The sequence below is a fragment of the Balaenoptera physalus genome (genome assembly GCF_965194825.1).
Source record: "Balaenoptera physalus genome assembly, chromosome: X".
Classification (NCBI taxonomy): domain Eukaryota; kingdom Metazoa; phylum Chordata; class Mammalia; order Artiodactyla; family Balaenopteridae; genus Balaenoptera; species Balaenoptera physalus.
In genome coordinates this window covers 114922482-114945140 of record NC_138903.1, presented here as the reverse complement: position 1 = coordinate 114945140, position 22659 = coordinate 114922482, and the positions used below count along the sequence as shown (strand labels likewise).

Below are 22659 nucleotides of genomic sequence, written 5' to 3'. Positions count from 1 at the left end.
TATGAAATTTATTAAGACATTTTATGGTCCAGCACTGATCTATCTTAAAATTCTGTGTATACCTCAAAGTATGTGTTTTCTGAAATTATTGCATTCAGTGTTTTATAAATGTGGATTCAGTCAACATGGTTGATAATGTTCTAAAAATTTTCTTTATCTTTACTTTTTTTCCCAGATGGGATAATTTGTATCCCTCTGTCTCCAACTTTGTTAACCATTTTTTTTTTACCATCTCTAAGCCATTGATTTTTTATTTCAAAGAGTATACTTTTCAGTCCTAGAATTTCCATTTGATTCTTTTTCATCGTTTTAGTTTTTGTCTTGGGATGCCAATTTGTCCGCTTATCTTGACCACCTTTTCTTTTAAGTCCTTGAACAAATTTTGACAGCTTTTAATAATCCTTCTTTGCTTATTCAACATCTGGGTCATTATGGTATCTATTCCTATTCACTTGTTTCTTACAAGTTTGTGTTACATTTTTCTCTTTATTCACACTTTTAGTAATATTTGATTCCATAATGGATAACACTGATGATATTTTAAGAGATTTTTGATTCTCTTATCTTCTTCCTAAAGATATTTTGATTTATTTTCTAGCTGACAGTTAAATTATAGCCAGATCATCTTGAACTTTTAAAGCCTTCACTTAATACTTTGTTAGTGAGTCTGATTCAGTTTTACCCTTAGTCTTAGGGTAAATCCTTGGACATAGTCTTTATTCCTGAGGCATACTCTTTTGGAAGTTTCTACAGAAAGCCTAAGATATTTATGAAGATCCTCTAACTTTATTGAATTCAGCCTCCAAACTCTGTTGCCCTTATGGTGAGCAATGGCTAAAATCTCTGTTCCAACTTTCCGCCTTATTTCTGTTGCTTTTTGTTTTCTTATTGTTTTTTTTTTTTTCTGTACATGTGCAATTCAAAGGTCATCTAAGTATTTAATGGGAGTTTGTACCTAAAAATTGGGGCTCACCTTTGTGTGATGCTCCTCTTTTTGGGACTTCATTCAAATTTTAGCCGCTCTGGAAAGCCCCAAATCCATTCTCTGGTACCCCAAGCCAATATGATTTGAGATTTCTGCTTGTGTTTTAGCTACCTCACACCAAATTTTCTGGGTAATGTCTTCAGAGGAAAAGTCATATAAATATGTATCTCACCTAGTGTGATTGTGTTCTTTTGACAGTTTGAATACTCTCCAGATTTTGCTTCCAAATAGTTCATTTCTTTTTTTTTTTTTAAGATTTTGTCCAAGTTTTAGAGATTTATGTTTTGATCTACATTTAGTTAATTCTTTTTTATTTATTTATTTATTTATTTTTGGCTGTGTTGGGTCTTCGTTTCTGTGCAAGGGCTTTCTCCAGTTGCGGCAAGCGGGGGCCACTCCTCATCGCGGTGCGCGGGCCTCTCACTGTCGCGGCCTCCCTTGTTGCAGAGCTCCAGATGCACAGGCTCAGTAGTCGTGGCTCATGGGCCTAGTTGCTCCGCGGCACGTGGGATCCTCCCAGACCAGGGCTCGAACCTGTGTCCCCTGCATTGGCAGGCAGATTCTCAACCACTGCGCCACCAGGGAAGCCCCAAATAGTTCATTTCTAATATTTTCTCCAGATTTTTTTTTAATCTGTGAGACAGTTGGTCCAAAACAAGCCACTCTGCCATTACCAGACTCCAAATTTGTTCTCTTTTAAAAAATGTTCAAAAGAGAAAAAAAAAATTTGCATTACATATCACAGGCTGAATTGTGCCGATGTATTTACAAATGAAACTGAAAATGTCATACAGTTATCTGTGGTTCTTTCTATAATATATATCTCAGTTTCTGGGGAGGGTCTTGTGTAACCATGGGAACAATCACTTCTTCTCTCAGTAACCAATTTATTAAATGGAAAGTGATATCTATCTTGATTTCACTTCATAGAAAATGCCAGTTTTCTGGTCAATTATCTTTTCTCATCTTACTTGGACTATCAGCAGCATTTGAAAGAGTTGGTCATTCTCTCCCTCTTGAGAACCTTTGTTTTTTTGTTTTCTGGGACAATACACCCCTGTAATTTGCTTTACAACTCACTGGCCTCTCTATGTCTATATCTTTTGCAGGTTCTTTTTCTCCATGACCTCTGAATGTTGGAGTTCCTCAGGTCAGAGTTCTTGGATTTTTGTCTTCTCCTGCTACTTTCTCTTGACAATCTCTTTCATACCATGGCTCTAAATATACTCTGTATTTTGAAAATTTCCATATTTATATTTCTAGTTTACCTCTCTCCTCTGAACTCCAGATTCATATGTTTAACTGTTTAGTGATATTGTCTCTTTTTTGCTTAATACACGTCTCAAAATTAACATGTGAAAAACTGAAATCTTGCTCTCTCCCTGCACTTTCCATCTCCAAAATATTTCCTGATAACCTCCATCTCTATTATCCCCCATATCTAGTTGTTTAGAACATAATCATGTGAGTCATCCTTAACTCTTTCCTTCACACCCCTGATCCACCATCTTTGAATTCTGATGACCCTTCCTTCAAATATTTCCAAAATCCTATCACTTCTCACTACTTTGATTACCACCTTGTTCTGAGCCAACATCATCTTTTACCTGGGTTATTGCAATATCCTTCTACATAGTCTCAAAGCTTCTGTCCTTGCCCCCATTAAAGTCATTTTTTTCATTTAACTGTCAGAGTTACTCTTTAAAAATGTAAGTCAGATCAGGACTCTCCACTACCCAAACTCTTTCAAAGATTTAGGAATAATTATAAAAATATGTTTATTGGCTTCTAAGGTATAAAGATATAATTTGTATGACAATATTACAAATAAGGGGGGAAGGAACTGAGTTATATAAGAGCAAAGATTATGTATACTGTTGAAATTCAAGTGTTATTTATCCAAACTAGATTGCTATATATTAAGATGTTAATTATAGTTCCAAAAGCAACCATTAAGTACATAACTAAAAATATATATTAAAAGAAACAATTGAATTAAAATGAAATACTAGAAAATGTATATTAACACGAAAGAAAATAATAATGGAGGAATAGAGTAACAAATGAGATATAAGACAAATGGAAAAGTAAAAGCAAAATGGCAGGTCTAAATCCTACCATATCAATAATTACATTAAATGTAAATGGACTAAACTCTCCAACCAAAAGATAGAAACTGACCAATGGGATTTAGAAAATATCAAAACATGATTCAACTGTATACTATCTACAAGAAACTCACTTTAGATTCAAAGACACAAATGTATTGAAAATAAAAGTTTAGAAAACATGCAAGCAGCACCAAAAATAGAGCTGGTGGAGCTAAACTAATATTAGACATAATAGACCTTAAGACAGACATTGTTACTACAGACTAAGAAAAAAACTAAGAAATGCAACAATTCTCAAAAAATTGAAAATAATTTAAACCATACAAGTATGTTTATGACCACAATGGAATAAAATTAGAAATTAATAACAAAAATTAGAGTAATTCCCAAATATATGAAAATTAAACAAATACTCTAAGTAATCAATAGGTCATAAAAGAAATGAAAGGGTAAGTTAGGAAGTTCTTTGAAATGAGTGAAAACACATAAAATACCGAAATTCATGAGATACAGTTAAATCAGTGCTTAGAAAGTTTTAGATTTCAACATCTATAGTAAAAAAAGAAATATTTCAATAACCTAAGCTTTTATGTAAAGAAACTAGAAAGTGAAGATAAAACTAAACTCAAAACAAGCATTGAGAAACAAATAATAAAGATTAGAATGGAAATAAATGAAATAGAGAAGAGAAAAATCATATAGAAATGCATCAAAACTAAACATTTATTCTTTGGAGAGATTTAAAAAGATGATAAACTTTTAGCTTGATTGACCAAGAAAAAGAGAAAGAAAACTCAAATTTATAAAATCAGAAATGAAATTTGGGACATCACTACCAAACGTAGAGACATGAGAATAATTATAAGGGAATACTGTTAATCATTGTATGCCAATAAATTTGATAAACCAAATTCAATGAACAAATTCCAAAAAATACAAAATTCCTCAAGAAGGAATAGACAATCTGAATAGGCCTATTATAAGTAAAGTGATTGAATTAATAATCAAACATCTTTCCACAAAGAAAAGTTCTAACCAATATAGATTCACTGGAGGATTCTTCCAAACATTTGAAGAATAATTGACACCAGTCCTTCACAAACTCTTCCAAAAATAGAAGAGAAGGGAAAACTTCCCAAGTTATTCAATAGGGCTAATATTATCCTTATACCAAAACCAGACAGACATTGCAAGAAAACTACAAACTAGTATCCCTTTTGAATATAGATCCCAAATCCTTAACTAAATACTAGCAAAGCAAATCCAGCATCATATAAAAAGAATTATTTGCCATAACTAAGTGATATTTATCCCAGAAATGCAAGGTTGACTTAACATATCAATGTAATACACTATATTAATTCATTAAAGGACAAAAACCACATCATCATCTAAACAGATACAGTTAAATAACTTTACAAAATCTAATACCTTTTCGTAATAAAAAAGCATTGGGGGGACTTCCCTGGTGGAGCAGTAGTTGGGAATCTGCCTGCCAATGCAGGTGACACAGGTTCGTGCCTTGGTCCAGGAAGATCCCATATGCCGCAGAGCAACTAAGCCTGTGTGTCACAACTACTGAGCCTGCGCTCTAGAGCCCACGAGCCACAACTACTGAAGCCCACGAGCCTAGAGCCTGTGCTCCACAACAAGAGAAGCCACCACAATGAGAACCCCGTGCACCATAACGAAGAGTAGCCCTCGCTCGTTGCAACTAGAGAAAGCAAGCGTGCAGCAATGAAGACCCAACTCAGCCAAAAAAATAAAAATAAAATTAAAAGCATTTGGCAACTAGGAACAGAAGGAATGTTACTCAACCTGATAAAGGCCACAGATGAAAACTGCACAACTGACATTGTAATTAATGGTGAAAGAGTGCAAGTTTTCCCCCTAAGATCCTGGAAGAAGACCAGGATTTCTACTTTTGCCACTTCTATTCCACATCGTTCTGCATTTTTTGCCAGGGCAATTAGGCAAAAATAAATAAATAAATAAAAATAAAAAAATAAAATCATCCATATTGGAAAAGAAGTACCATTATCTCTATTCACAAATGTCATGATCTTGTATATAGGAAATCCTAAGGAACCCACAGAAAAAATTATTAGAACTAATAAGCTCTTTCAACAAAAATATACTAAATCAATGGTATTTCTATAAACTAGCAATGAACGATCAAAAATGAAATAAAGAAAGTAATTCCAATTACCATAACATAAAAAAGGATAAAATACTTAGGAATAAATTTAACAAAAGAAGTGCAAGACTTGTCCAATGAAAACGACAAAAAACTGTTGAAAGAAAGTAAAGAAGACCTAACTAAATGGGAAAATTTCCTATTTTCATGACTAGGAAGACTTAATATTGGAAAATAGGAAGAGGGCAATACTCCCCAAATTGATCTATAGTTTCAATCCAATCTCTATCTAAATCTCAGCTGGAATTTTGTAGAAATTGGCCCATCAACCCTAAAATTCATATGGAAATGCAAGGGGCCCACAGTAGCGAAATCAATTTTGAAAACTAACAAAGTTGGAAGATTCACAAAACAAGCACATGAAAAGATGCACATCATTAGTTATTAAGAAAATGCAAATAAAAATCACAATGAGATACCAGTTTTAGCCCCCTAAGATGGCTATAAAAATCTAATTGTACACTAACAAGAATTAGCTAGCATGTGGAGAAATTGGAAAATGTATATTGCTATGGTGTGGATTCCCCTATTTCTGTAGTTTTGCAGACACATGTATTCACATCCTGAAGATTATTATTTCTGAAAACATAGGGACAAGCACCAGATGAATAGATAAACAAAATGTGATATATCCAATACAATGGAATATCATTCAGCCATAAAACATTATTCAACATAGATGAACCTTGAAAACATTTTGCTAAAAAGGTACATATTGTATGCTTTCCTTTACATCATATTCTATTATTTACATCATATTCAACAAAACTATTGCAGGAATAAATGAACACTTTTCTGTGTGCTCCTTTCCATAAGATGAAAATGGTAGACTTCACAGTTCTGCTTTCATGAGTTATAGAAACTCAAGGGTCATTCTGCAGATAACTTTTTCTTATTACTTAGTACTGGTGTTGTTGACATACTCAAAAGCAAATGATATATTCTTAGCCTTCTTCAAATTTTAAATTCTTTCTTTTAAACACTTACAGGAAAAGTTGTTATTATGGCTCTCAAGTGCATTTTCTTCACTTTGCTGCTGCCAGTACACAGCACGAAGCTCTCTTCTCAGTGCTGTTGATTTTTAAGGGGTCAGTTCAACCTTTTAAGATGTCACCTTGTGATTTTGGCACACCTTATTGAGGAGATGGTGTGCAGGGAGGCAGAGTTGCCCATTATCAGCTGCAAGCCAAAAGTGCTGTTTGGCAGAGATAAGAAATTTAAACAAGTTTCCCAAGGCATAGGTAATTCCAAAGTATTGCCTGTTTATTATAATTCTAACCTGTTTACTTAGTAATACAAGGAAGGTTTTAAGAAAACAGCTCTCACAATAAACATTTAACATAAAGGCACCTTACACACATATCTGTAACTGATTAATTGTTCTTATAATCTCTTACACTTTCTATTCATCCAGAGTCTTTTTTTTTTCATCCAGAGTCTTAACTTCATGTCAGAAGTCTTCCTGCAGCTTGTTCTCCACTTCTAGATGTAACATATTTCTCACTCTAGAGAGAACCCTGTCTAACTTCTTCCTGAGGTAATCAAAAGGGAAGACATTAGTTTACCTGTCTAATTTTCTCTTGTAGCTAAAAAAGTCCCTGCCTCTCCCCAATAAATTTCTTTCTGTCAGCAAAAGGCACATCTCATTGCTTGTTCTATTCTACCTCTTCTTAGTCCCTAATGAAAATGATCAAATTCCAATAAGTATTAGGTTTGCAGTTTTGCTCCATTTTTCCTTTCTTTTGAGGAATCACGTTTGTTTCCCCCCTCTAGTGTTTGACTTTATCTGCTTACTGTGTCTTGTTAGTTAGTTATTAGTACCTTCCCTTTAGTTTCAGGGGTGCTTTAGTTTAAGCGAGAAGTTTTAGAAACACCAGAAATAAAACTTACACAAGAATTTGTTCACATACACTACCAAACGTAAAATAGATAGCTAGTGGGAAGCAGCCGCATAGCACAGGGAGATCAGCTCGGTGCTTTGTGATCACCTAGAGGGGTGGGATAGGGAGGGTGGGAGGGAGGGAGATGCAAGAGGGAAGAGATATGGGAACATATGTATATGTATAACTGATTCACTTTGTTATAAAGCAGAAACTAACACACCATTGTAAAGCAGTTATACTCCAATAAAGATGTTAAAAAAAAAAAGAATTTGTTCAAGGTTAAAATGGTAATGTTACAACGAAATTTGCATAACACCGTAGATTCTCTTTCTAAAGAGTTCTCTATTGGGATTCACACAGTTTTATTATTTTCATTTTCATTTACAACAGCTTCTATTGTTGACTGATTAGGCATTAATTGCAGGAGTGCTTACCAGAGTGAAATAAAATGGCCCAAACTGGGGATCTGCCTGTCAGGATGTATCTGGAAACTGATGGAGTCAATCAATGTTGAAAGGAATTTTATGGCTTTTTATTAGTCATATGTTACTGAGTGCAGCAGTTTGTTTCCAAAATTGGACTGGTTCATTGTCATTTTGAACCAAAAACAAAGACCCTGACTATTGAAACACAAATGACCAATGAACATGAGAAACATATTCAATCTCCTTTCTAATAAGATAAATTCAAATTAAGACCACAGTGGGAACATATTTTTTCAGTCTATCCTATTTTCATGGATTATTTTCAAAATGATGTAGTCATTATTTATATAGACATAAACAAACACTCAAAAATGGCTTTGTGTTAGAGAGTTATTGACAGTTTTTTTCTTTTTTGACTGATGTGTATTCTGTGTCCACCATGTGCCAGTCATTGTGGTAGAAGCTAACGTGTATTATCCTATTTAATTCTCAAAACGAGTTTGTGAGGTAGGCACTCTTATAATCCACATTTTACAGATGAGAAAATTGAAGCTTAAAGATGGAAACTAACTAACTAAACACCACACAACCATGAGTACCAGACTTAAATACATGTCTTCCAGATTCTAACACCTATGCAAGCCTCATTGAGTGTCGGGATTATAGGTGGTATTTCATTTCTTCTCCCCCAATGTGTTTTTTAAAAAATGAACATTATAATTCTTATAATCAAAAGATACAGTACATGCTTTTTTTTTTTTAAGGAGTTCCTCCTGAGTTAAATTTGCTCTATGTGAGGTCAACAACTTTGGAAGTGGCATGTAATTATCCAGAAATAGGGTACACTGGCAGAGAAAATGTGGCCCTATCTACTGATCAAGACATGCAATTGTAGGTTCCGTAGAGTCATCAATTCTGGCCCTCAGTATGTACACAGTCTTGAAGGGCTCGTTGCTTCAGCAGAGGACTTTCTATGTGGAAGTCTTATATAGCAGTTGAGTAATTTTTCTCTCTCTACCCACTCACATCTATCATTTCTAAGCCTGGGTCATAATATACCTCATACAAAAAGTATTGAGTTAAGAATTGTCCATTTTACAAGTTTGCTTTTTATCATCTATAAAAGAGAATCTAGATTATTGAAATGTTTCTCATTTATCAAAACAAAATCAAGCTACTCAGGATTCAAATGTGCTAATTATTATTTTGTTTTATAAGCTCTCCCACAAGATTGTCCTGTATAATTTATTACTTAAATGGATGACATTGTAAATGTTTAATGATTTTCTCTGTGGGAGTAAGTTCTTTATCACACGCCTGTTGGAAATAGAAAAAAACACATTTGAAAATAATTACGTTACTAAAATATTGTTTAGTATTTGGACCTTGTTATTTTTACAAGTCAATGTCATGCTGTTGGTTAGATGAGCCTCTGTGGGCTATTCATGCCCTTTTTAGGATTATTTCTTCTTAATTATTTTTCTTAGGGCATCTTTCACATCCTTGTTCCTCAAGGTATAAATGAGAGGGTTCAACACAGGGCTTACAACACTGTAAAATGCAGAGGTGACTTTGCCCTGGTCCTGGTACTCCCTTGACTGAGGTTTCAGGTACATGCAGGTGGCTGTCCCATAAAATATGGTGAGCACAGTCAGATGGGATCCACAGGTGGAGAAAGTTTTGAGCCTGGCCTCTGCAGAGCGGATCCTCAGCACGACAACCACAGTGCGAGTATAGGCGATGAAGATGAAGGTGAAGGGCAGTGGCAGTGTCAATATACCGAAGACCAGACCCAGAATAAGTCTGACTAGGGTGTCTGATCAGATGAGCTTCAACAGGGCCTGTGCCTCACAGGTAAAATGGTTGATGATATTGTGTCCACACAAACTGGCAAGAATTGCAGTGATTGGTATTACTGCTAAAAGGAAGGCACTAGCCCAGGTCACCACAGCCAACCGTATGCAGACCTGGTTATTCATAATGATGGTGTGACACAGGGGATTGGATATTGCAATAAGTCTGTCATAAGCCATGACATCAAGGAGGAGGCACTCTGTCATCCCCAGAAAAAGAGCAATGGTCATCTGAGCATAACAGCTAGTATAGGAAATGGTGGGGTAGTCTCTTAAACCATTGAACAATAAAAAAGGCACTGAATTGCTAGAGTAGCAGATATCAAGGAAGGACAAGTTGTTTAAGAAAAAATACATAAGGGTGTGAAGCTGCTTATCTACTCTAACCACAACAATGATGAGACTGTTACCCACCAATGTAATCAGGTAGACTGCTACCCTGGACTTTTGGATGATTGGACAAACCCACCAGGATGAATTCTGTCACTTCGCTGGCATTATCTGTAATCAGAATATCCATTTTGTTCTATCTGCTGAGGAAGAAGTAATTGAAATCATTTTAATTTGGGAAACATTTATTGAGTGTTTGCTGTATCCTCAGTAGTATATCAGGTGCTATTAGGAGGAGATGTCTATGAAACAAGTGATGCTGTTTGTAAGTTTGTGTTCTATTTTGGAAGATAAAGCGCTCATACACAGCACAAGATTAATTTGCAAAGTAGCACAAGCCATTGTGAGTCTTAATCCCTTCATCTATAAAATGAGAGAGGTTGGGATCCACCTGAAGCATGCTTTGAACACTCCCCCTAAACGAAAATGTGCTAATTTACTGCTTAAATGTAATCAGATCCCTGAATCACAGAATTACTAATTGTTCTTTCCTGCTATGGATATTAGCCAGAGATTTATCCTTAGCTTGTTCATATCCTTGGCATAAAATGTGTGCCCAGTTCACTCTCACTTCTTCCTTAACCTGCACATCCAATCAATCACTAAGTACTATTGGCTCGTCCTCCTAAATATATTTCAAATCTACCTACAAATCTCCATATCCACAGCCAACACTTATCTAGTAAGAGCCACCATCGTCTCACATGTGGACTAACACAAGAGCTGCTTAATACATCTCCCTACTTCCATTCTTGCCTCTCTATAGTCTATTCTACCCATAGCAGCCTTTTACAAACATACATAATTATGACTGTATCGTTCCCATGCTTAAAACCACTCTAGGGCTTCTAATTACAATTGGAATGTAACCTAACCTATTTACCATGACCCACAAGAGTCTAAATGACCTGACCCTAACCTTATCTTGCATAGTCTCTTCTCATGCTGACCTTGTTTCAGCAATATTATCTTTATGAAGCACTCTAAGATTTTTCCTACCTCAGGATTTTGCACATTGTGTTCTTGCTGGGGGAAATATTCTTCCTACCATTTTTGCTTGGTGAACTCCTAGTCATTCTTAATACCTCAGCCTAAAAGGAACTTCATTACAAAAGCCTTCCCTAACCCCACTAATTTAAATCAGATCTCTTTGTTAAAATTGTTCATAGTACTCAGAACTTTTCTTGTATGGCTCTTATCACAGTTTGTATTTATATATTTGTGTGATTATTTAATTTCTGCTCTCTTACTATAGCCCTAGGAGGAACGAGACCCTGACTGTTCTATGTACTACCTTATTTTCACTACCTCACACAATACCTGGTGTGAACCCACAAAATATGGGTTCAATATACGTTTGTTGAATGAATCAAGTCCAGTTATTTGGTTCTTCTCTCTTATCCAATGTCATGAAATTGATTTGACTGAAACTACTTTGAACTGGCTGAAAAAAGTAAATGTTTGATGGTAAAAAGCCTATGACGAGAAATAGTTAATATCTCATAGTATTCAGTCTTTTTTTTTTTTTTTTTTTTGGCTGCGCCGCATAGCATGTGCGATCTTAGTTCTCCAACCAGGGAATGAACCCATATCCCCTGCATTGGAAGCACAAAGTCTTAACCATTGGACTGCCAGGGAAGTTCCTCATAGTATTTAGTCTTATTAATGCCCTGTAGCTCAGAAATGATACTTTTTTAGCCTTACAATTTGCCCTTTGCATGGAGGGAAGGTGTGATAGTGAAGAGAGAAAATGGGTCTATTCTGGAATCTGAAAGAAAAGTGTTTTCACCCCTTTTCATCCATTCAAAATTTAATTTTCTTTGTTTGTTCTAATTCTATCAGATATGCATGCTATCACAGACCAGCTCATTATTAAGGTCAAGATCTTTTCCTGGATTGTCTGTAAAATTTCCAGGAAGTTGTAGTCACAAATCAGGATTTTGGGCATCTACAGTGTATAGTTTCAGACTCATGAGGCAGTTGTCAGGCCTTGGTGAGAACAGGCTGTGGATGGGAAGGTTTGTCTTAGGAGCTAGGCAGCAGAGAGAACTATCCAGGCTAATGATGTAGGTGATCTCTTTGGATTCTCTACTCAGGACAAACTCCAAATCTCAGAAGGTAGAAGACCTTTATGGACAAGTAATTCAGGAAGTAGAGTAAGAATTTATAACAAGATCCTCAATAAAACATAATATAGGATAAGGGTGTTCTGAAAAGAAATCAGAACCAAGGGCCGAAAAACTGAAAAAATACTTAGCTGCTGCTAAACTTCTAATTACAGTTGTTTTTTTTTTACTTATTAAAGAGAGTGATCCTACAAGGAAGCCCTTGACTACCTGTAATGAGAATTTAAAGGCTCCTTTTTGTTCTGTATACTCCCAGAATTAGAATCAGAAAACAGAATCAGTCTGAAGTGAAAAAGTCTTCTTGGAGTACAATTATAGGATTGAGGCTGAAGCAGAAGTCAGGTAATCTAGTCTTTATTCAATGGTGACACCACAAGCATAGTTTCTTAACAGCATTACAAGAATGGGATTTTCGGGGCACAAACTTTTTCGAGGGGTACTAAAGTTTCACACTAGAATGGCAACATTTAAAATCATAAAGCCTTATTTTGACTTACAATATTCACCATGTTATAGTCCTAAAAATCTCAAAACAAATGCCAGTATAGATAGCTGAAAAACAAAGAACACATTTATGTGTTTACATGATTTTAGAGAATTTCACTAGACTAACCATATATATTTTTTATTGAATAATTCAGTGTTTTAGCACTGTGTAGGCCAGAATCTTCCTAAATGAACTAGACATATGTGGAGATTCTCACATATAGTCACAGGCTTTTGATCTTTTGGAAACATGTTGGGTGTACTTTTCTTCACACAGATTTCCCAAAGAGGGCTTTCCTGGTCCCACTTACCATGTAAGAGCATGCTTCCCAGGAGGACTCATTTCATTTTTAATACTTAAATTAAGGGATGCTTGGAGTATCTTCCCTGTTCTCTGAGCTCTTCAGAAAGCTCCCAGGAGTTCAACATATACTAGAATAGATAGTGTGCACAGACAGGAATTTCTATTATTCATATCAGGCAGTGTAGACTGTTGGTTAAGAGCATGGATCCTGGATCAAAGTTTGAATCCTGGATCCATCACTGATTCACTGTGTGACATTGGTAATTTGCTTAACTTGTTTATACCTTAGTTTCCTCAATTATAAAATTGGGAAAATTATAGTAACTGTCTCATAGGGCTTTTGTGCCATATATATAAGCTATTATTATTTTTAAATGAATCCTCATTTGGGAAGTAGCACCCATGACAATATGGCCACATTTGTTATCTTTGTTTTCTGGAAGGGGGAAAATAATTAAATAAATGAGGACAAAAATAAGGCAATATGGTCATATTATACTGTGAGCCTTCTGAAAGAAGAATTTGCATTTCATTTCTATAACTTCAGGACTTGTCTCAATTCCTGACACATGGCAGGAACTTAATGAATAAATGATTATTTGGGGAATCAAATTGATTTTTCTCACCTGAATAGCATAAAAACCCCCCAAACAAAAACGCCAAGGTCTCTAAGAGTTGTGCAGGGTCATTAGCTCGCTGAAGTGTTGGAGTCTTTCAAGGGGAGTGAGTTACAGGTGCATCCTGGAAGATCCATGTCAGGACTGCCCATTCCACACGTATATGTTGATTTGTGCCAACAAACAACTAGGGCTTCTTTCCTCCTTGCCAGGGTGTATGTTCTTCACTTGCTCTTACAATGGGTTTTATCTTGATTCTGTTCAGCATTTTAGAAACCAGGGCTCCAAATGGTCCAAAATATGAACAAGAGAAGAAGGAGAGAAGAATCTTAAACATTCTCTGCTGTTACCTTCTGAGTTTATTCATTCTGGTTCCAAAGAAGTGATTTCACTGAAGAGACTTCAGGGATCAGATCCCTAAAAGGCAATTAAATCCTACTACTGAACTAAAGCTGTACATTCTTCTGGGAGTGTTATTTCTAAGTCATTAAAATACAAGTAGATTTTGTCTACTAATGCCAATACTTCATAAGTGACAATATGATAAAACTTTTGACTAACACCCTCAACTCCACTTTTGCTCTTAAGTTACCAGGGAGCAGAACCAACTCTAGGGTGATTACTCAGAGTCCTGTGTTTCTTGGGAGGGTTTCCAATACAGTGACTCAGAAGGTAATGAATGAATAGGAAAGGGGGAATGGCCACAATTTATTGGGATGCTATGAAAACTTCAATTAAGCATTCAGGTAAATAATGTTAACAGTGTTTACTGGAGGTTTCCTCTTCCTCTTCACTTTATCCTGACTTCCCCCAGCCCATCCCAGCCATCTTTGACTTGAATAGTTTCTGGAAATCCCACTTTTTCCTAAAACTTTGCTGGATTAATTTTGAGGTGCCATACAAACTGTCACTGTCTAAATATAATCATCTTCTCATTCACTGTCCCATTGATTTACTTCATCTGTGCATGTACCTAATTATAATAGTATTACTTTGTTGATTTCTTGCCCAGTTGTGGCCTGAATATATGATGTAATTGTTTATTATTTTTACATGTATCCTTCTCAAAATTTCCAACTTAGAGTTCAAGATATTGGGGGCTAGGAATGAGGCATCTCAGCAAATGGTCTAGCTTAGTGCTACTCAAAATGTTTGCAATGACATAAGAACAGAATTGAGAGTAAACAGTAACTTTTAAAGTGATTTGACATTGCCATAATATTTTCATTGTATTTTATAAAATATCAGGCTGTGACAGCTTGGAACTTTAAAAAAACAGCTGTGTTTTACCACAGATAGTTTGAGAAGTACTGGTTTAACACCTATTCATTTAAGCAATTCTTATTGTGCATGTACTCTGTGCCAGGAATTATGCTAGGGAGACAGAGATGAATGAAACAAACTTCTTGTTCTCAATAAACTTATGATCTAACTGGGGATAAACACTCCAAAACAACTGATTATAAAATAATATGGAAGAGGCTAAGTTTAGGGTTGAACGAAATGTTATTAAGCGAAAGAAAATGGAATTAAGTCACCTATCCAGGGTTAAACAGAATGGAATGAGCTCTGGGGAAGGCTTCACTGAAGACATGACATTAGATCTGACCTTGAAGGATGAGTGAGGTTTTGCCAGGCATGGAAGACAAGAAGGGCACTGCAGACAGAGAGAACAGTGTATACAGTGGCATATGTGCATAAAAGGTAGAGAAAAAAGTATTGTTTTCCTGGAGCACGGGGTCTGTGGAGATGAGGTAGAGAAGGAGGATAAAGAGGTTAGCAGGGCCCTCAATTAATGCTGGCATATCCTGTAGGCAATAGGGAGCCACTGCAAGTTTCTAATCTTGGAGGGGAATTGTAGAAGAAGGTTTAACATGATGAGATTTTCGCTTTAGAAAATCATTCTGGAGAAGTTGATTGGATGGCTAGTTTAGAGAGAGATTGGACTAGGGAAAAATAGGAGCTTATTACAGTCATCCTGGTATGGGTTGAGTAAGCTGTGGACTAGGACAGATGCATTGAGGACAGAGAAGGGATGGATTTCGAAGACATTTCAGAGCAAGAAACAATAAGATTCAGTGAGTGAGTGGTCATTAAGGGTAAGTGAGGAGAAGATGTAGAGGCTAATTCTGAGGATAATGAAAATACCATCATGTAGCATTTGTAACGTGCTTTTAACTTTTTAACATCTAACATCTATGATCTCATTTGATCTTCCAACCCTTCTGAGGTAGGTTAAAGAATATATTTTTCCCTGTTTGACAGATTCAGTCCAGAGAATTAAGTGATTCGCCCAGAGTTTCATTGCTCATTAATGGCAGAACCCAGACTAGAATCCAGACATCCTGACGCCTAATCATGTGCTTTTCTCACTCCATCGTGATGTTGTACTGAAAAAGTGTTTGACCCGCTCTCACAGTTAATCAGAAACATTTGCTATGCATATTACTAGCGGGGGAAAAAAGAGGAGAGAAGGCACCCAGTGAGATGAACACCAACTACTTTTGAGTCAATTGAGACTTCAGTATTAGTAATAATAACTGTATAATACCAATAATAAAATAAGTTAATGCTTATTGAGGGCTTACTATGTCCCAGCCTTAGTTCTCAGCATTTTATATAAAATCAACTGATTTAATCCTCTTAACAACCTTATGAGGTCAGTCCTATGATTGTCTTCCTGTTATAGATGAGGAAACTGAGGCAGGAAGTTGCCCAAGGTCATATAGCCAATAAGTGTCAGGGTCAGATGTTTTAGCTAGACAATCTGAAAACATAGTGTTTTTTCCTTTCTCTGTTCAGCAACAATCTTACCTTCTTCCTACTTTTTTTTTCAAAGACTCCCTGAACCCATCAGGCTCCCATCAGAAAGAGCATCTAGGCATCAGGAGAATTGTATTTTTTTAAATTAAATTAAATTAAATTAATTTTTTATTGAGGTATAATTGACACATAACATTATATTAGTTTCAGGTGTACACCATAATGATTTGATATGTGTATACAATGAGAAATTACCACCACCATAATTCTAGGAGAATTGTATTCTCTTCCCAGTCATATCACTAACTGTTGACCTTGATAATATCACAGTCTCTCTACATCTTTTTATCACCTCTTAATGTCAGTTTTATAATATTAATAACAATATCTGTTTGCTTATCTCATTAAATTATTTAGAAGATGATATGAGGTAATATATGTTCAAGAATAAGATAAACTGTAAAGTGTATAAAGTGCTTTATAATCTTAAGAACTAGGAAGATATAAATTCACATAGTAATGTTGCTTGCATACACATCTTTCTTCCCGCCTAGACAGTGAATTCTTTGAGGGGAAGGATCAAATATGCTTTTATTTGACCACCGCATCTCTGGCAATACCACAGTACTGGCTTTATAGTAGGTAGTTAATAAATGCATATTAATTGAATGATATATGTACAGATGCTTGAATGCATGGGTGAGAGAGCAACCTTGGAATGCACTATTTAAGAAGCAAGTAGGCATTTTAATTTGTGGCGTCTTAGGCTCACGTGATCCAGACTTCACAATGACAGCTAACGTTTATTGTTGTCTAACTATAGGCCAGGCACTTTTCTAAGTGCTTTACATGAATTGAGTCATACAGTTCTTATAACCAAGCTATGAAGTCACCTTCAACACTCCTTTTTAGCTCTCACCTGTATTGTAAAAGTGTGTAGACTTTGTAAACAGAGATTTAAATGGCTTCTGAGCATTCTTCTGTGAAATATCTACTTCAGTGACATCACTGGTAACAGTTTCCTACATAATATCCCTAAAACTTCCCAAGATTCCTGTGATTCCTGCAACTGTCTGAGGTTGTTGGCAATATTCCTTTACCTTCTCTCTCACAGCCGTTCCAAAGGCTTCATAGGCCTCTAATTCTGTTTATTAAATCCCTTCCTGCCTGATATAACTAGAGTGGTTGTGTCTACATGATCAAACTCTGAACACTACAGTTAGTGTTACAAGTACTATTAGCTCCCTTAGGTGAAGAGATCAAAGCAGAGAGAGTAACTTGAAATAAAAGTGGTAGAGTGAAAGTCTGAATCCAAAAAGTTTGGCTCCAGGGCCTGTGCTCTAAATAGTTATACTTCACTGCCTTTCCTCAAGTGAGATCCCAAATCCTGTGAATGGGGTATGGCGTCTTTTTCTTAAATCCCTATTGGAAAATATCACTTGGAAACTGTTTTTCAGTTTGCAAACTTTCTCCTCAATTTCTAACAGAACTATCTTAGTTTCAAACCAGTCTTTATTTGCTTTCCAGGGTGAAGCAAAGTAAGCTTCACTACCCAGCTGCCTAGGATGAGGTGCACAGTGGAATGCTTCTCACAATGCCTGTGAGTGATCAGGTGGAGAAGCGATAGTCAACCTTAGCAGTTTTCAACAATCAAGAATTGATTTCATTCCACAGCACCCTCATAGAGCTCATTTTTATATTTAAAATGAATTACTATCAATGTTGAATTAGATTGTCTTTGGAGTTTAGATGCCTAGAAACAGAATGTTAGTGCTGGAAGGGCCATAGCTATGTTAACTAGCTGCTATGTGCGTCTACTTTTTCAGTCAAAGCTAACATTTAAAGTCAGGCAGATAGATCTATATATATTGATCTTGCAGAATGTCCATGATATATTGTCAAGTGGAAAAAGCAAGTTGCAGAGTAAATTGATGATATTATTCTATTTTTTAAAGAAAATAAAGAAAATCTATATAACCCCTAGATGCAGAATGTTAGGACTAGAGAGATCCTTGGGTAACAAAACACAACCTTCCTATTATATTGATGAGCAAATCTGAGGGCCAAAGAGTGCTATAACTAAGGTCACACAGCTAATTAGTAGCAGAATCAATTCTGCAACCCTATCTCCAAACTCCACTATGTCACTCTGTCTATAGGCTGTGCCTGTGCCAACAAGTCAATAAAGACACAAAGCATATAGTGACAGAGCTACTACCATTTTGTAGTAGGGGCACCATTAACAAAAATATGATTCTCATTTTAAGCTGCAAATAGAGAGCTGTAATAAAGAGTAGAATATTTCTCCCCCCAAAAGCAGGGTCATTAAAATGAGTACTCTTTATATTTCTCCTAATTTCTGAATTTCTCTCTACCTGAGGGCTCTATTGTTTTTTCCTGTAAAATTTTATTGATTTCACCAATTTAACTTTATTTCACAATGTTAATTTGAAATGTTTTGCATAATGTATGAAACTTGCCCTGGCACCTAGTACCTAGTCCCTGGTTGAAAGTAGAAAGTTAATATTTGTTGAATGAATAAATCAAAGATTTAAATCACTTGGATTTTTTTCTAAATATTTTTTATTTCTTGATATTAAAACATGGTTTCGGGCTTCCCTGGTGGCGCAGTGGTTGAGAATCTGCCTGCCAATGCAGGGCACACGGGTTCGAGCCCTGGTCTGGGAGGATCTCACATGCCACGGAGCAGCTGGGCCCGTGAACCACAATTACTGAGCTTGCGCGTCTGGAGCCTGTGCTCCGCAACGAGAGGCTGCGATAGTGAGAGGCCCGCGCAACGCGATGAAGAGTGGTCCCCGCTTGCCACAACTAGAGAAAGCCCTCGCACAGAAACGAAGACCCAACACAGCAATCAATCAATCAATCAATAAAATAAATAAAAATAAAATAAGAACATGAATTTCTAAAAAAAAAAAAACATGGTTTCAGTGGCTGAGAATACCATAATTTTAAAAAATGTATAATACATGGAATTTGAATGAATGTTGCATTTATTTGAAAATTATGCTATTTTGATAAGTGATTTACTCATTCTATTTTTTTCTCATTGTTAACGTGAGGGGTGGATTATGGTGACTTTTCTTACCAATTTTACAGAGATATTAGGAATACAGAATGAAATAATATACTTGTAAGAAGTTTAGAAAAAGAAAAAAATGAAACACTCTATACTAATGTAGGAAATGTCTATGATAAAATTTTCTCATGATTCTGAGGTTAAGTAGAGTAAGGGATCGTGCTTTCACAACAGGGTTTGCCTTCAGTAAAGTTGTAAAATTTCTGACATTTGTCTTCTGGCCTTTTATTACACCATTCTTTGTCCTATTTTCCAATTTCAGTTATGCCTCGCCTCCTGCTAACAGTCATAGGAGATTCTCTTGCTGCTTAGGTCTCTTCTGTCAGTGAGGAAATGGTTCTGATAAATTTATTTACCTGAAGTTGAGTAACTTAATGGGTGACCGACCACTAATGTGTTATATGTAAAGAAAGAGTAAAAAAAAAAATGCCTGTAACGGAAATTCAAGTCTCAGTAAGAATAATACTTTGGGGTGGGAGCACTTCCTGAAGCTTCTCATATAATGATCACCTACTACTCTACCAAGGGTAAAGTCAGACGTTTTAAACAGTTTTTTCCGTCAGTGAAGATGTAGCTGAATGTTATTTTAGAAGTTTAGAAGCAAAGAAGGCTTATGCCCTTTTTGCCATAACTTTCCTCATTGCCCCTTTAACATCCTTATTCCTCAGGCTGTATATTAGGGGGTTCAGCATGGGTGTCAAAGCCCCATAAAACACTGAGATAAACTTGTCCTTGTCAGGGGATGACTTGGACTGTGGTTTCATATACATGGAAATGGCTGCCCCATAGAAGGTTGCCACCACACTCAAATGAGAACCACAGGTAGAAGAGGCCTTGAGCCCACCCTGGGCTGAGCGAATCCTTAGAACAGCAGTGGCAATTCGGACATAGGAGAGGAGAACAAACCCAAAGGGTAGGAGCAGGGAAAATACTTGTGATGAAGATCATAAGCTCATTGAGGCTGGTATCAGAACAAGCCAGCTTAAGAAAGGAGAGAATTTCACAGACAAAATGGTTGATGACATTAGCCCCACAGAAATGAACTTGCAGGGATAAGATGAGCATGGCAGTGAGCACAAATGATGCCCCCCATGAGGTAGCAGCCAGCCAAACACACACGGAGCCATTCATGACCACAGAATAGCACAGGGGATTGCTGATAGCAACCACAAGATCGTAGGCCATGACAGCCAGCAGGAGGCACTCTGCTGTGGCCAAGACCAAGGAGACACTTATTTGGGTCAAACAGTTGTGGGTAAGAGAGGTAGGGATAGGTAGAGAAACAATGCACCAAGGCCTGGGGCATGGAGACTGTTCCATAGCAAAGGTCTAAGAAAGACAGGTTACTAAGGAAGAAGTACATTGGAGTGTGGAGGTGGGGGTCAATGTGGATAAGAAAGATGATAAGTCAATTCCCCAATAATGTTCTGAGGTAAGTTATCAGCACCAATGTGAAAAATGTGACTCTCCATTCAGGATAGTTAGAGATTCCAGTAAGAAGAAACTCAAATACTGCTGTAGCATTGTCCATGGCCATTCTTCCCACTTGCCACTATTCATTGGATGGGTGCCAATGTAGTTGCCTAATTTTACCTGAAAGAATGAGAATAAAGATGGAGGGATGGTATGAGAAGGTTGGAAATAACTAGGGTGTACAGGATCATTCTCGTTGTCCTCTTCAAAAGATATAAGAATACAAATGAGATATCTATAATGGAAACAGAGGCAAAGCTAAAAATCTACTCCCTCCCATGGAAAACAGCAAATTCCCCATCCTTTTGAAATGGTTATATGAAAAGTTCTGCAACCCACTTTTGCCAGATACTTTTTAGTATCATTTTTTTTCCAAGTAAGAAGAGAGGAAAAGGAGGGCATCTTCCTGCTTCTCTCACTTGTTCTCCATTTTCCAAGACAAATCTGATTCATAGAGATGGTTGAACTTCTTTCAGCTTGAGTTACTAATCTCCACCAAGAGGGTACCTTCTGATAGTCTTAGCTGAAATATTGCCTATTCTTGTGTCTGTCTGTCACTCCTAGATTGTTCATACCTCCATTTTCCCATTGTGCTAGTATCTACCACGGTGCTTGTCCTAGAGTCCTGCCAAGTATTTCTTTTTTTTTTTTTTTATCAATTTATTTATTTAGTTTTGGCTGCGTTGGGTCTTCATTGCTATGCGCGGGCTTTCTCTAGTTGTGGCTAGCAGGGGCTACTCCTCATTGTGGTGTGCGAGCTTCTCATTGCGGTGGCTTCTCTTGTTGCAGAGCACAGGCTCTAGGCACGTGGGCTTCAGTAGTTGTGGCACACGGGCTCTAGAGCACAGGCTCAGTAGTTGTGGCGCACAGGCTTAGTTGCTCTGCAGCATGTGGGATCTTCCTGGAGCAGGGATCGAACCCATGTCACCTGCATTGGCAGGCGGATTCTTAACTACTACCACCAGGGAAGTCCCCAAGTATTTCTTTGATCTGAACTGATATTATGTAAATATAGTATGTCATGGAACCCTTGATGTCTATGAAAACCCTCTGCTAATGTCTGTGGTTGGAGTTACAATTCCAGGTTCTCTGGTGTTTTCCGTGTTGTGATTGCTGAGCCCCAGTTAGCAATGTGAAAATCTAATGTGATGTTTCTAAAAGTATGAGTGGTAAGGAGTGAACAGCCTACCTGAAAAGTCACTCTCTTCTCACCCTCATCACTCTCTTTTCCCTCACGCTGCTTAATTTTCCTTATAGCACATTCCAATATTTGAAACTACATTAATGATTTGATTGTTTATTACTTCAGCGGTCCCCAACCTTTTTGACATCAGGGACCGGTTTCCTGGAAGACAGTTTTTTTTTTTTTTTTTGAAATTAGCAAAATCTCTTGGTACAGGGTGCAGGGTGCAGGAATTTTAACAAGTATGTAAAAAGTTCTTCCCATGCGTTAATTTTCCATTTTAACCCTTAAAATATTTTAGGGATATCACCCTAATATCATTTAAAATAGGTATGTGATCCACTGTTCACCATGGGAATGTGAATCATCACAAAATGCATAATACAGTAGTACATGCTACTTAAAATTTATGAAAGTGTATCTGTATTCTATAAGAATAAAAATTGAGTGATACCATTTCCTTAAAGTTATTTAACAAAATACTGTTAAAGAGAGGTATTTGAAATAGTTAAATTTTAGGATTGCAAATACACTTTTGAACTTTCTACCCTAAGATGTCATCTTCTTCCACGGACAGGGCGGGGTGTGCGGGGGGATGGTTCAGGCAGTAATGCGAATGAAGGTTCAGGCGGTAATTCGAGCGATGGGGAGCAATGGGGAGCCGCAGATGAAGCTTCACTTGCTCGCCAGCCGCTCACCTCCTGCCGTGTGGCCCGGTTCCTAGCAGGCCGGCAGACCGGTACCGGTCCACAGCCCAGGGGTTGGG

General features: G+C 36.8%; 2 protein-coding genes and 1 long non-coding RNA gene across 12 annotated transcripts in view; 1 reads left to right on the top strand and 2 right to left on the bottom strand.

Annotated features, from left to right (window-relative positions):
• Positions 1 to 22659, bottom strand: part of LOC309652040 — a 655586-nt gene that overhangs the window by 8337 nt on the left and 624590 nt on the right. The gene's annotated exons all lie outside the window — the stretch shown is intronic.
• Positions 1 to 22659, top strand: part of IGSF1 (immunoglobulin superfamily member 1) — a 456826-nt gene that overhangs the window by 174871 nt on the left and 259296 nt on the right. The gene's annotated exons all lie outside the window — the stretch shown is intronic.
• OR13H1 (olfactory receptor family 13 subfamily H member 1) lies at positions 7438 to 22065 on the bottom strand. Its single transcript, XM_082446757.1, is given in 6 exon segments — positions 7438 to 9417; positions 17060 to 17162; positions 19855 to 20161; positions 20163 to 20485; positions 20487 to 20645; positions 20649 to 22065. Coding segments are annotated over 6 exon segments (1374 nt in total). The 5' UTR covers positions 20775 to 22065; the 3' UTR covers positions 7438 to 9061.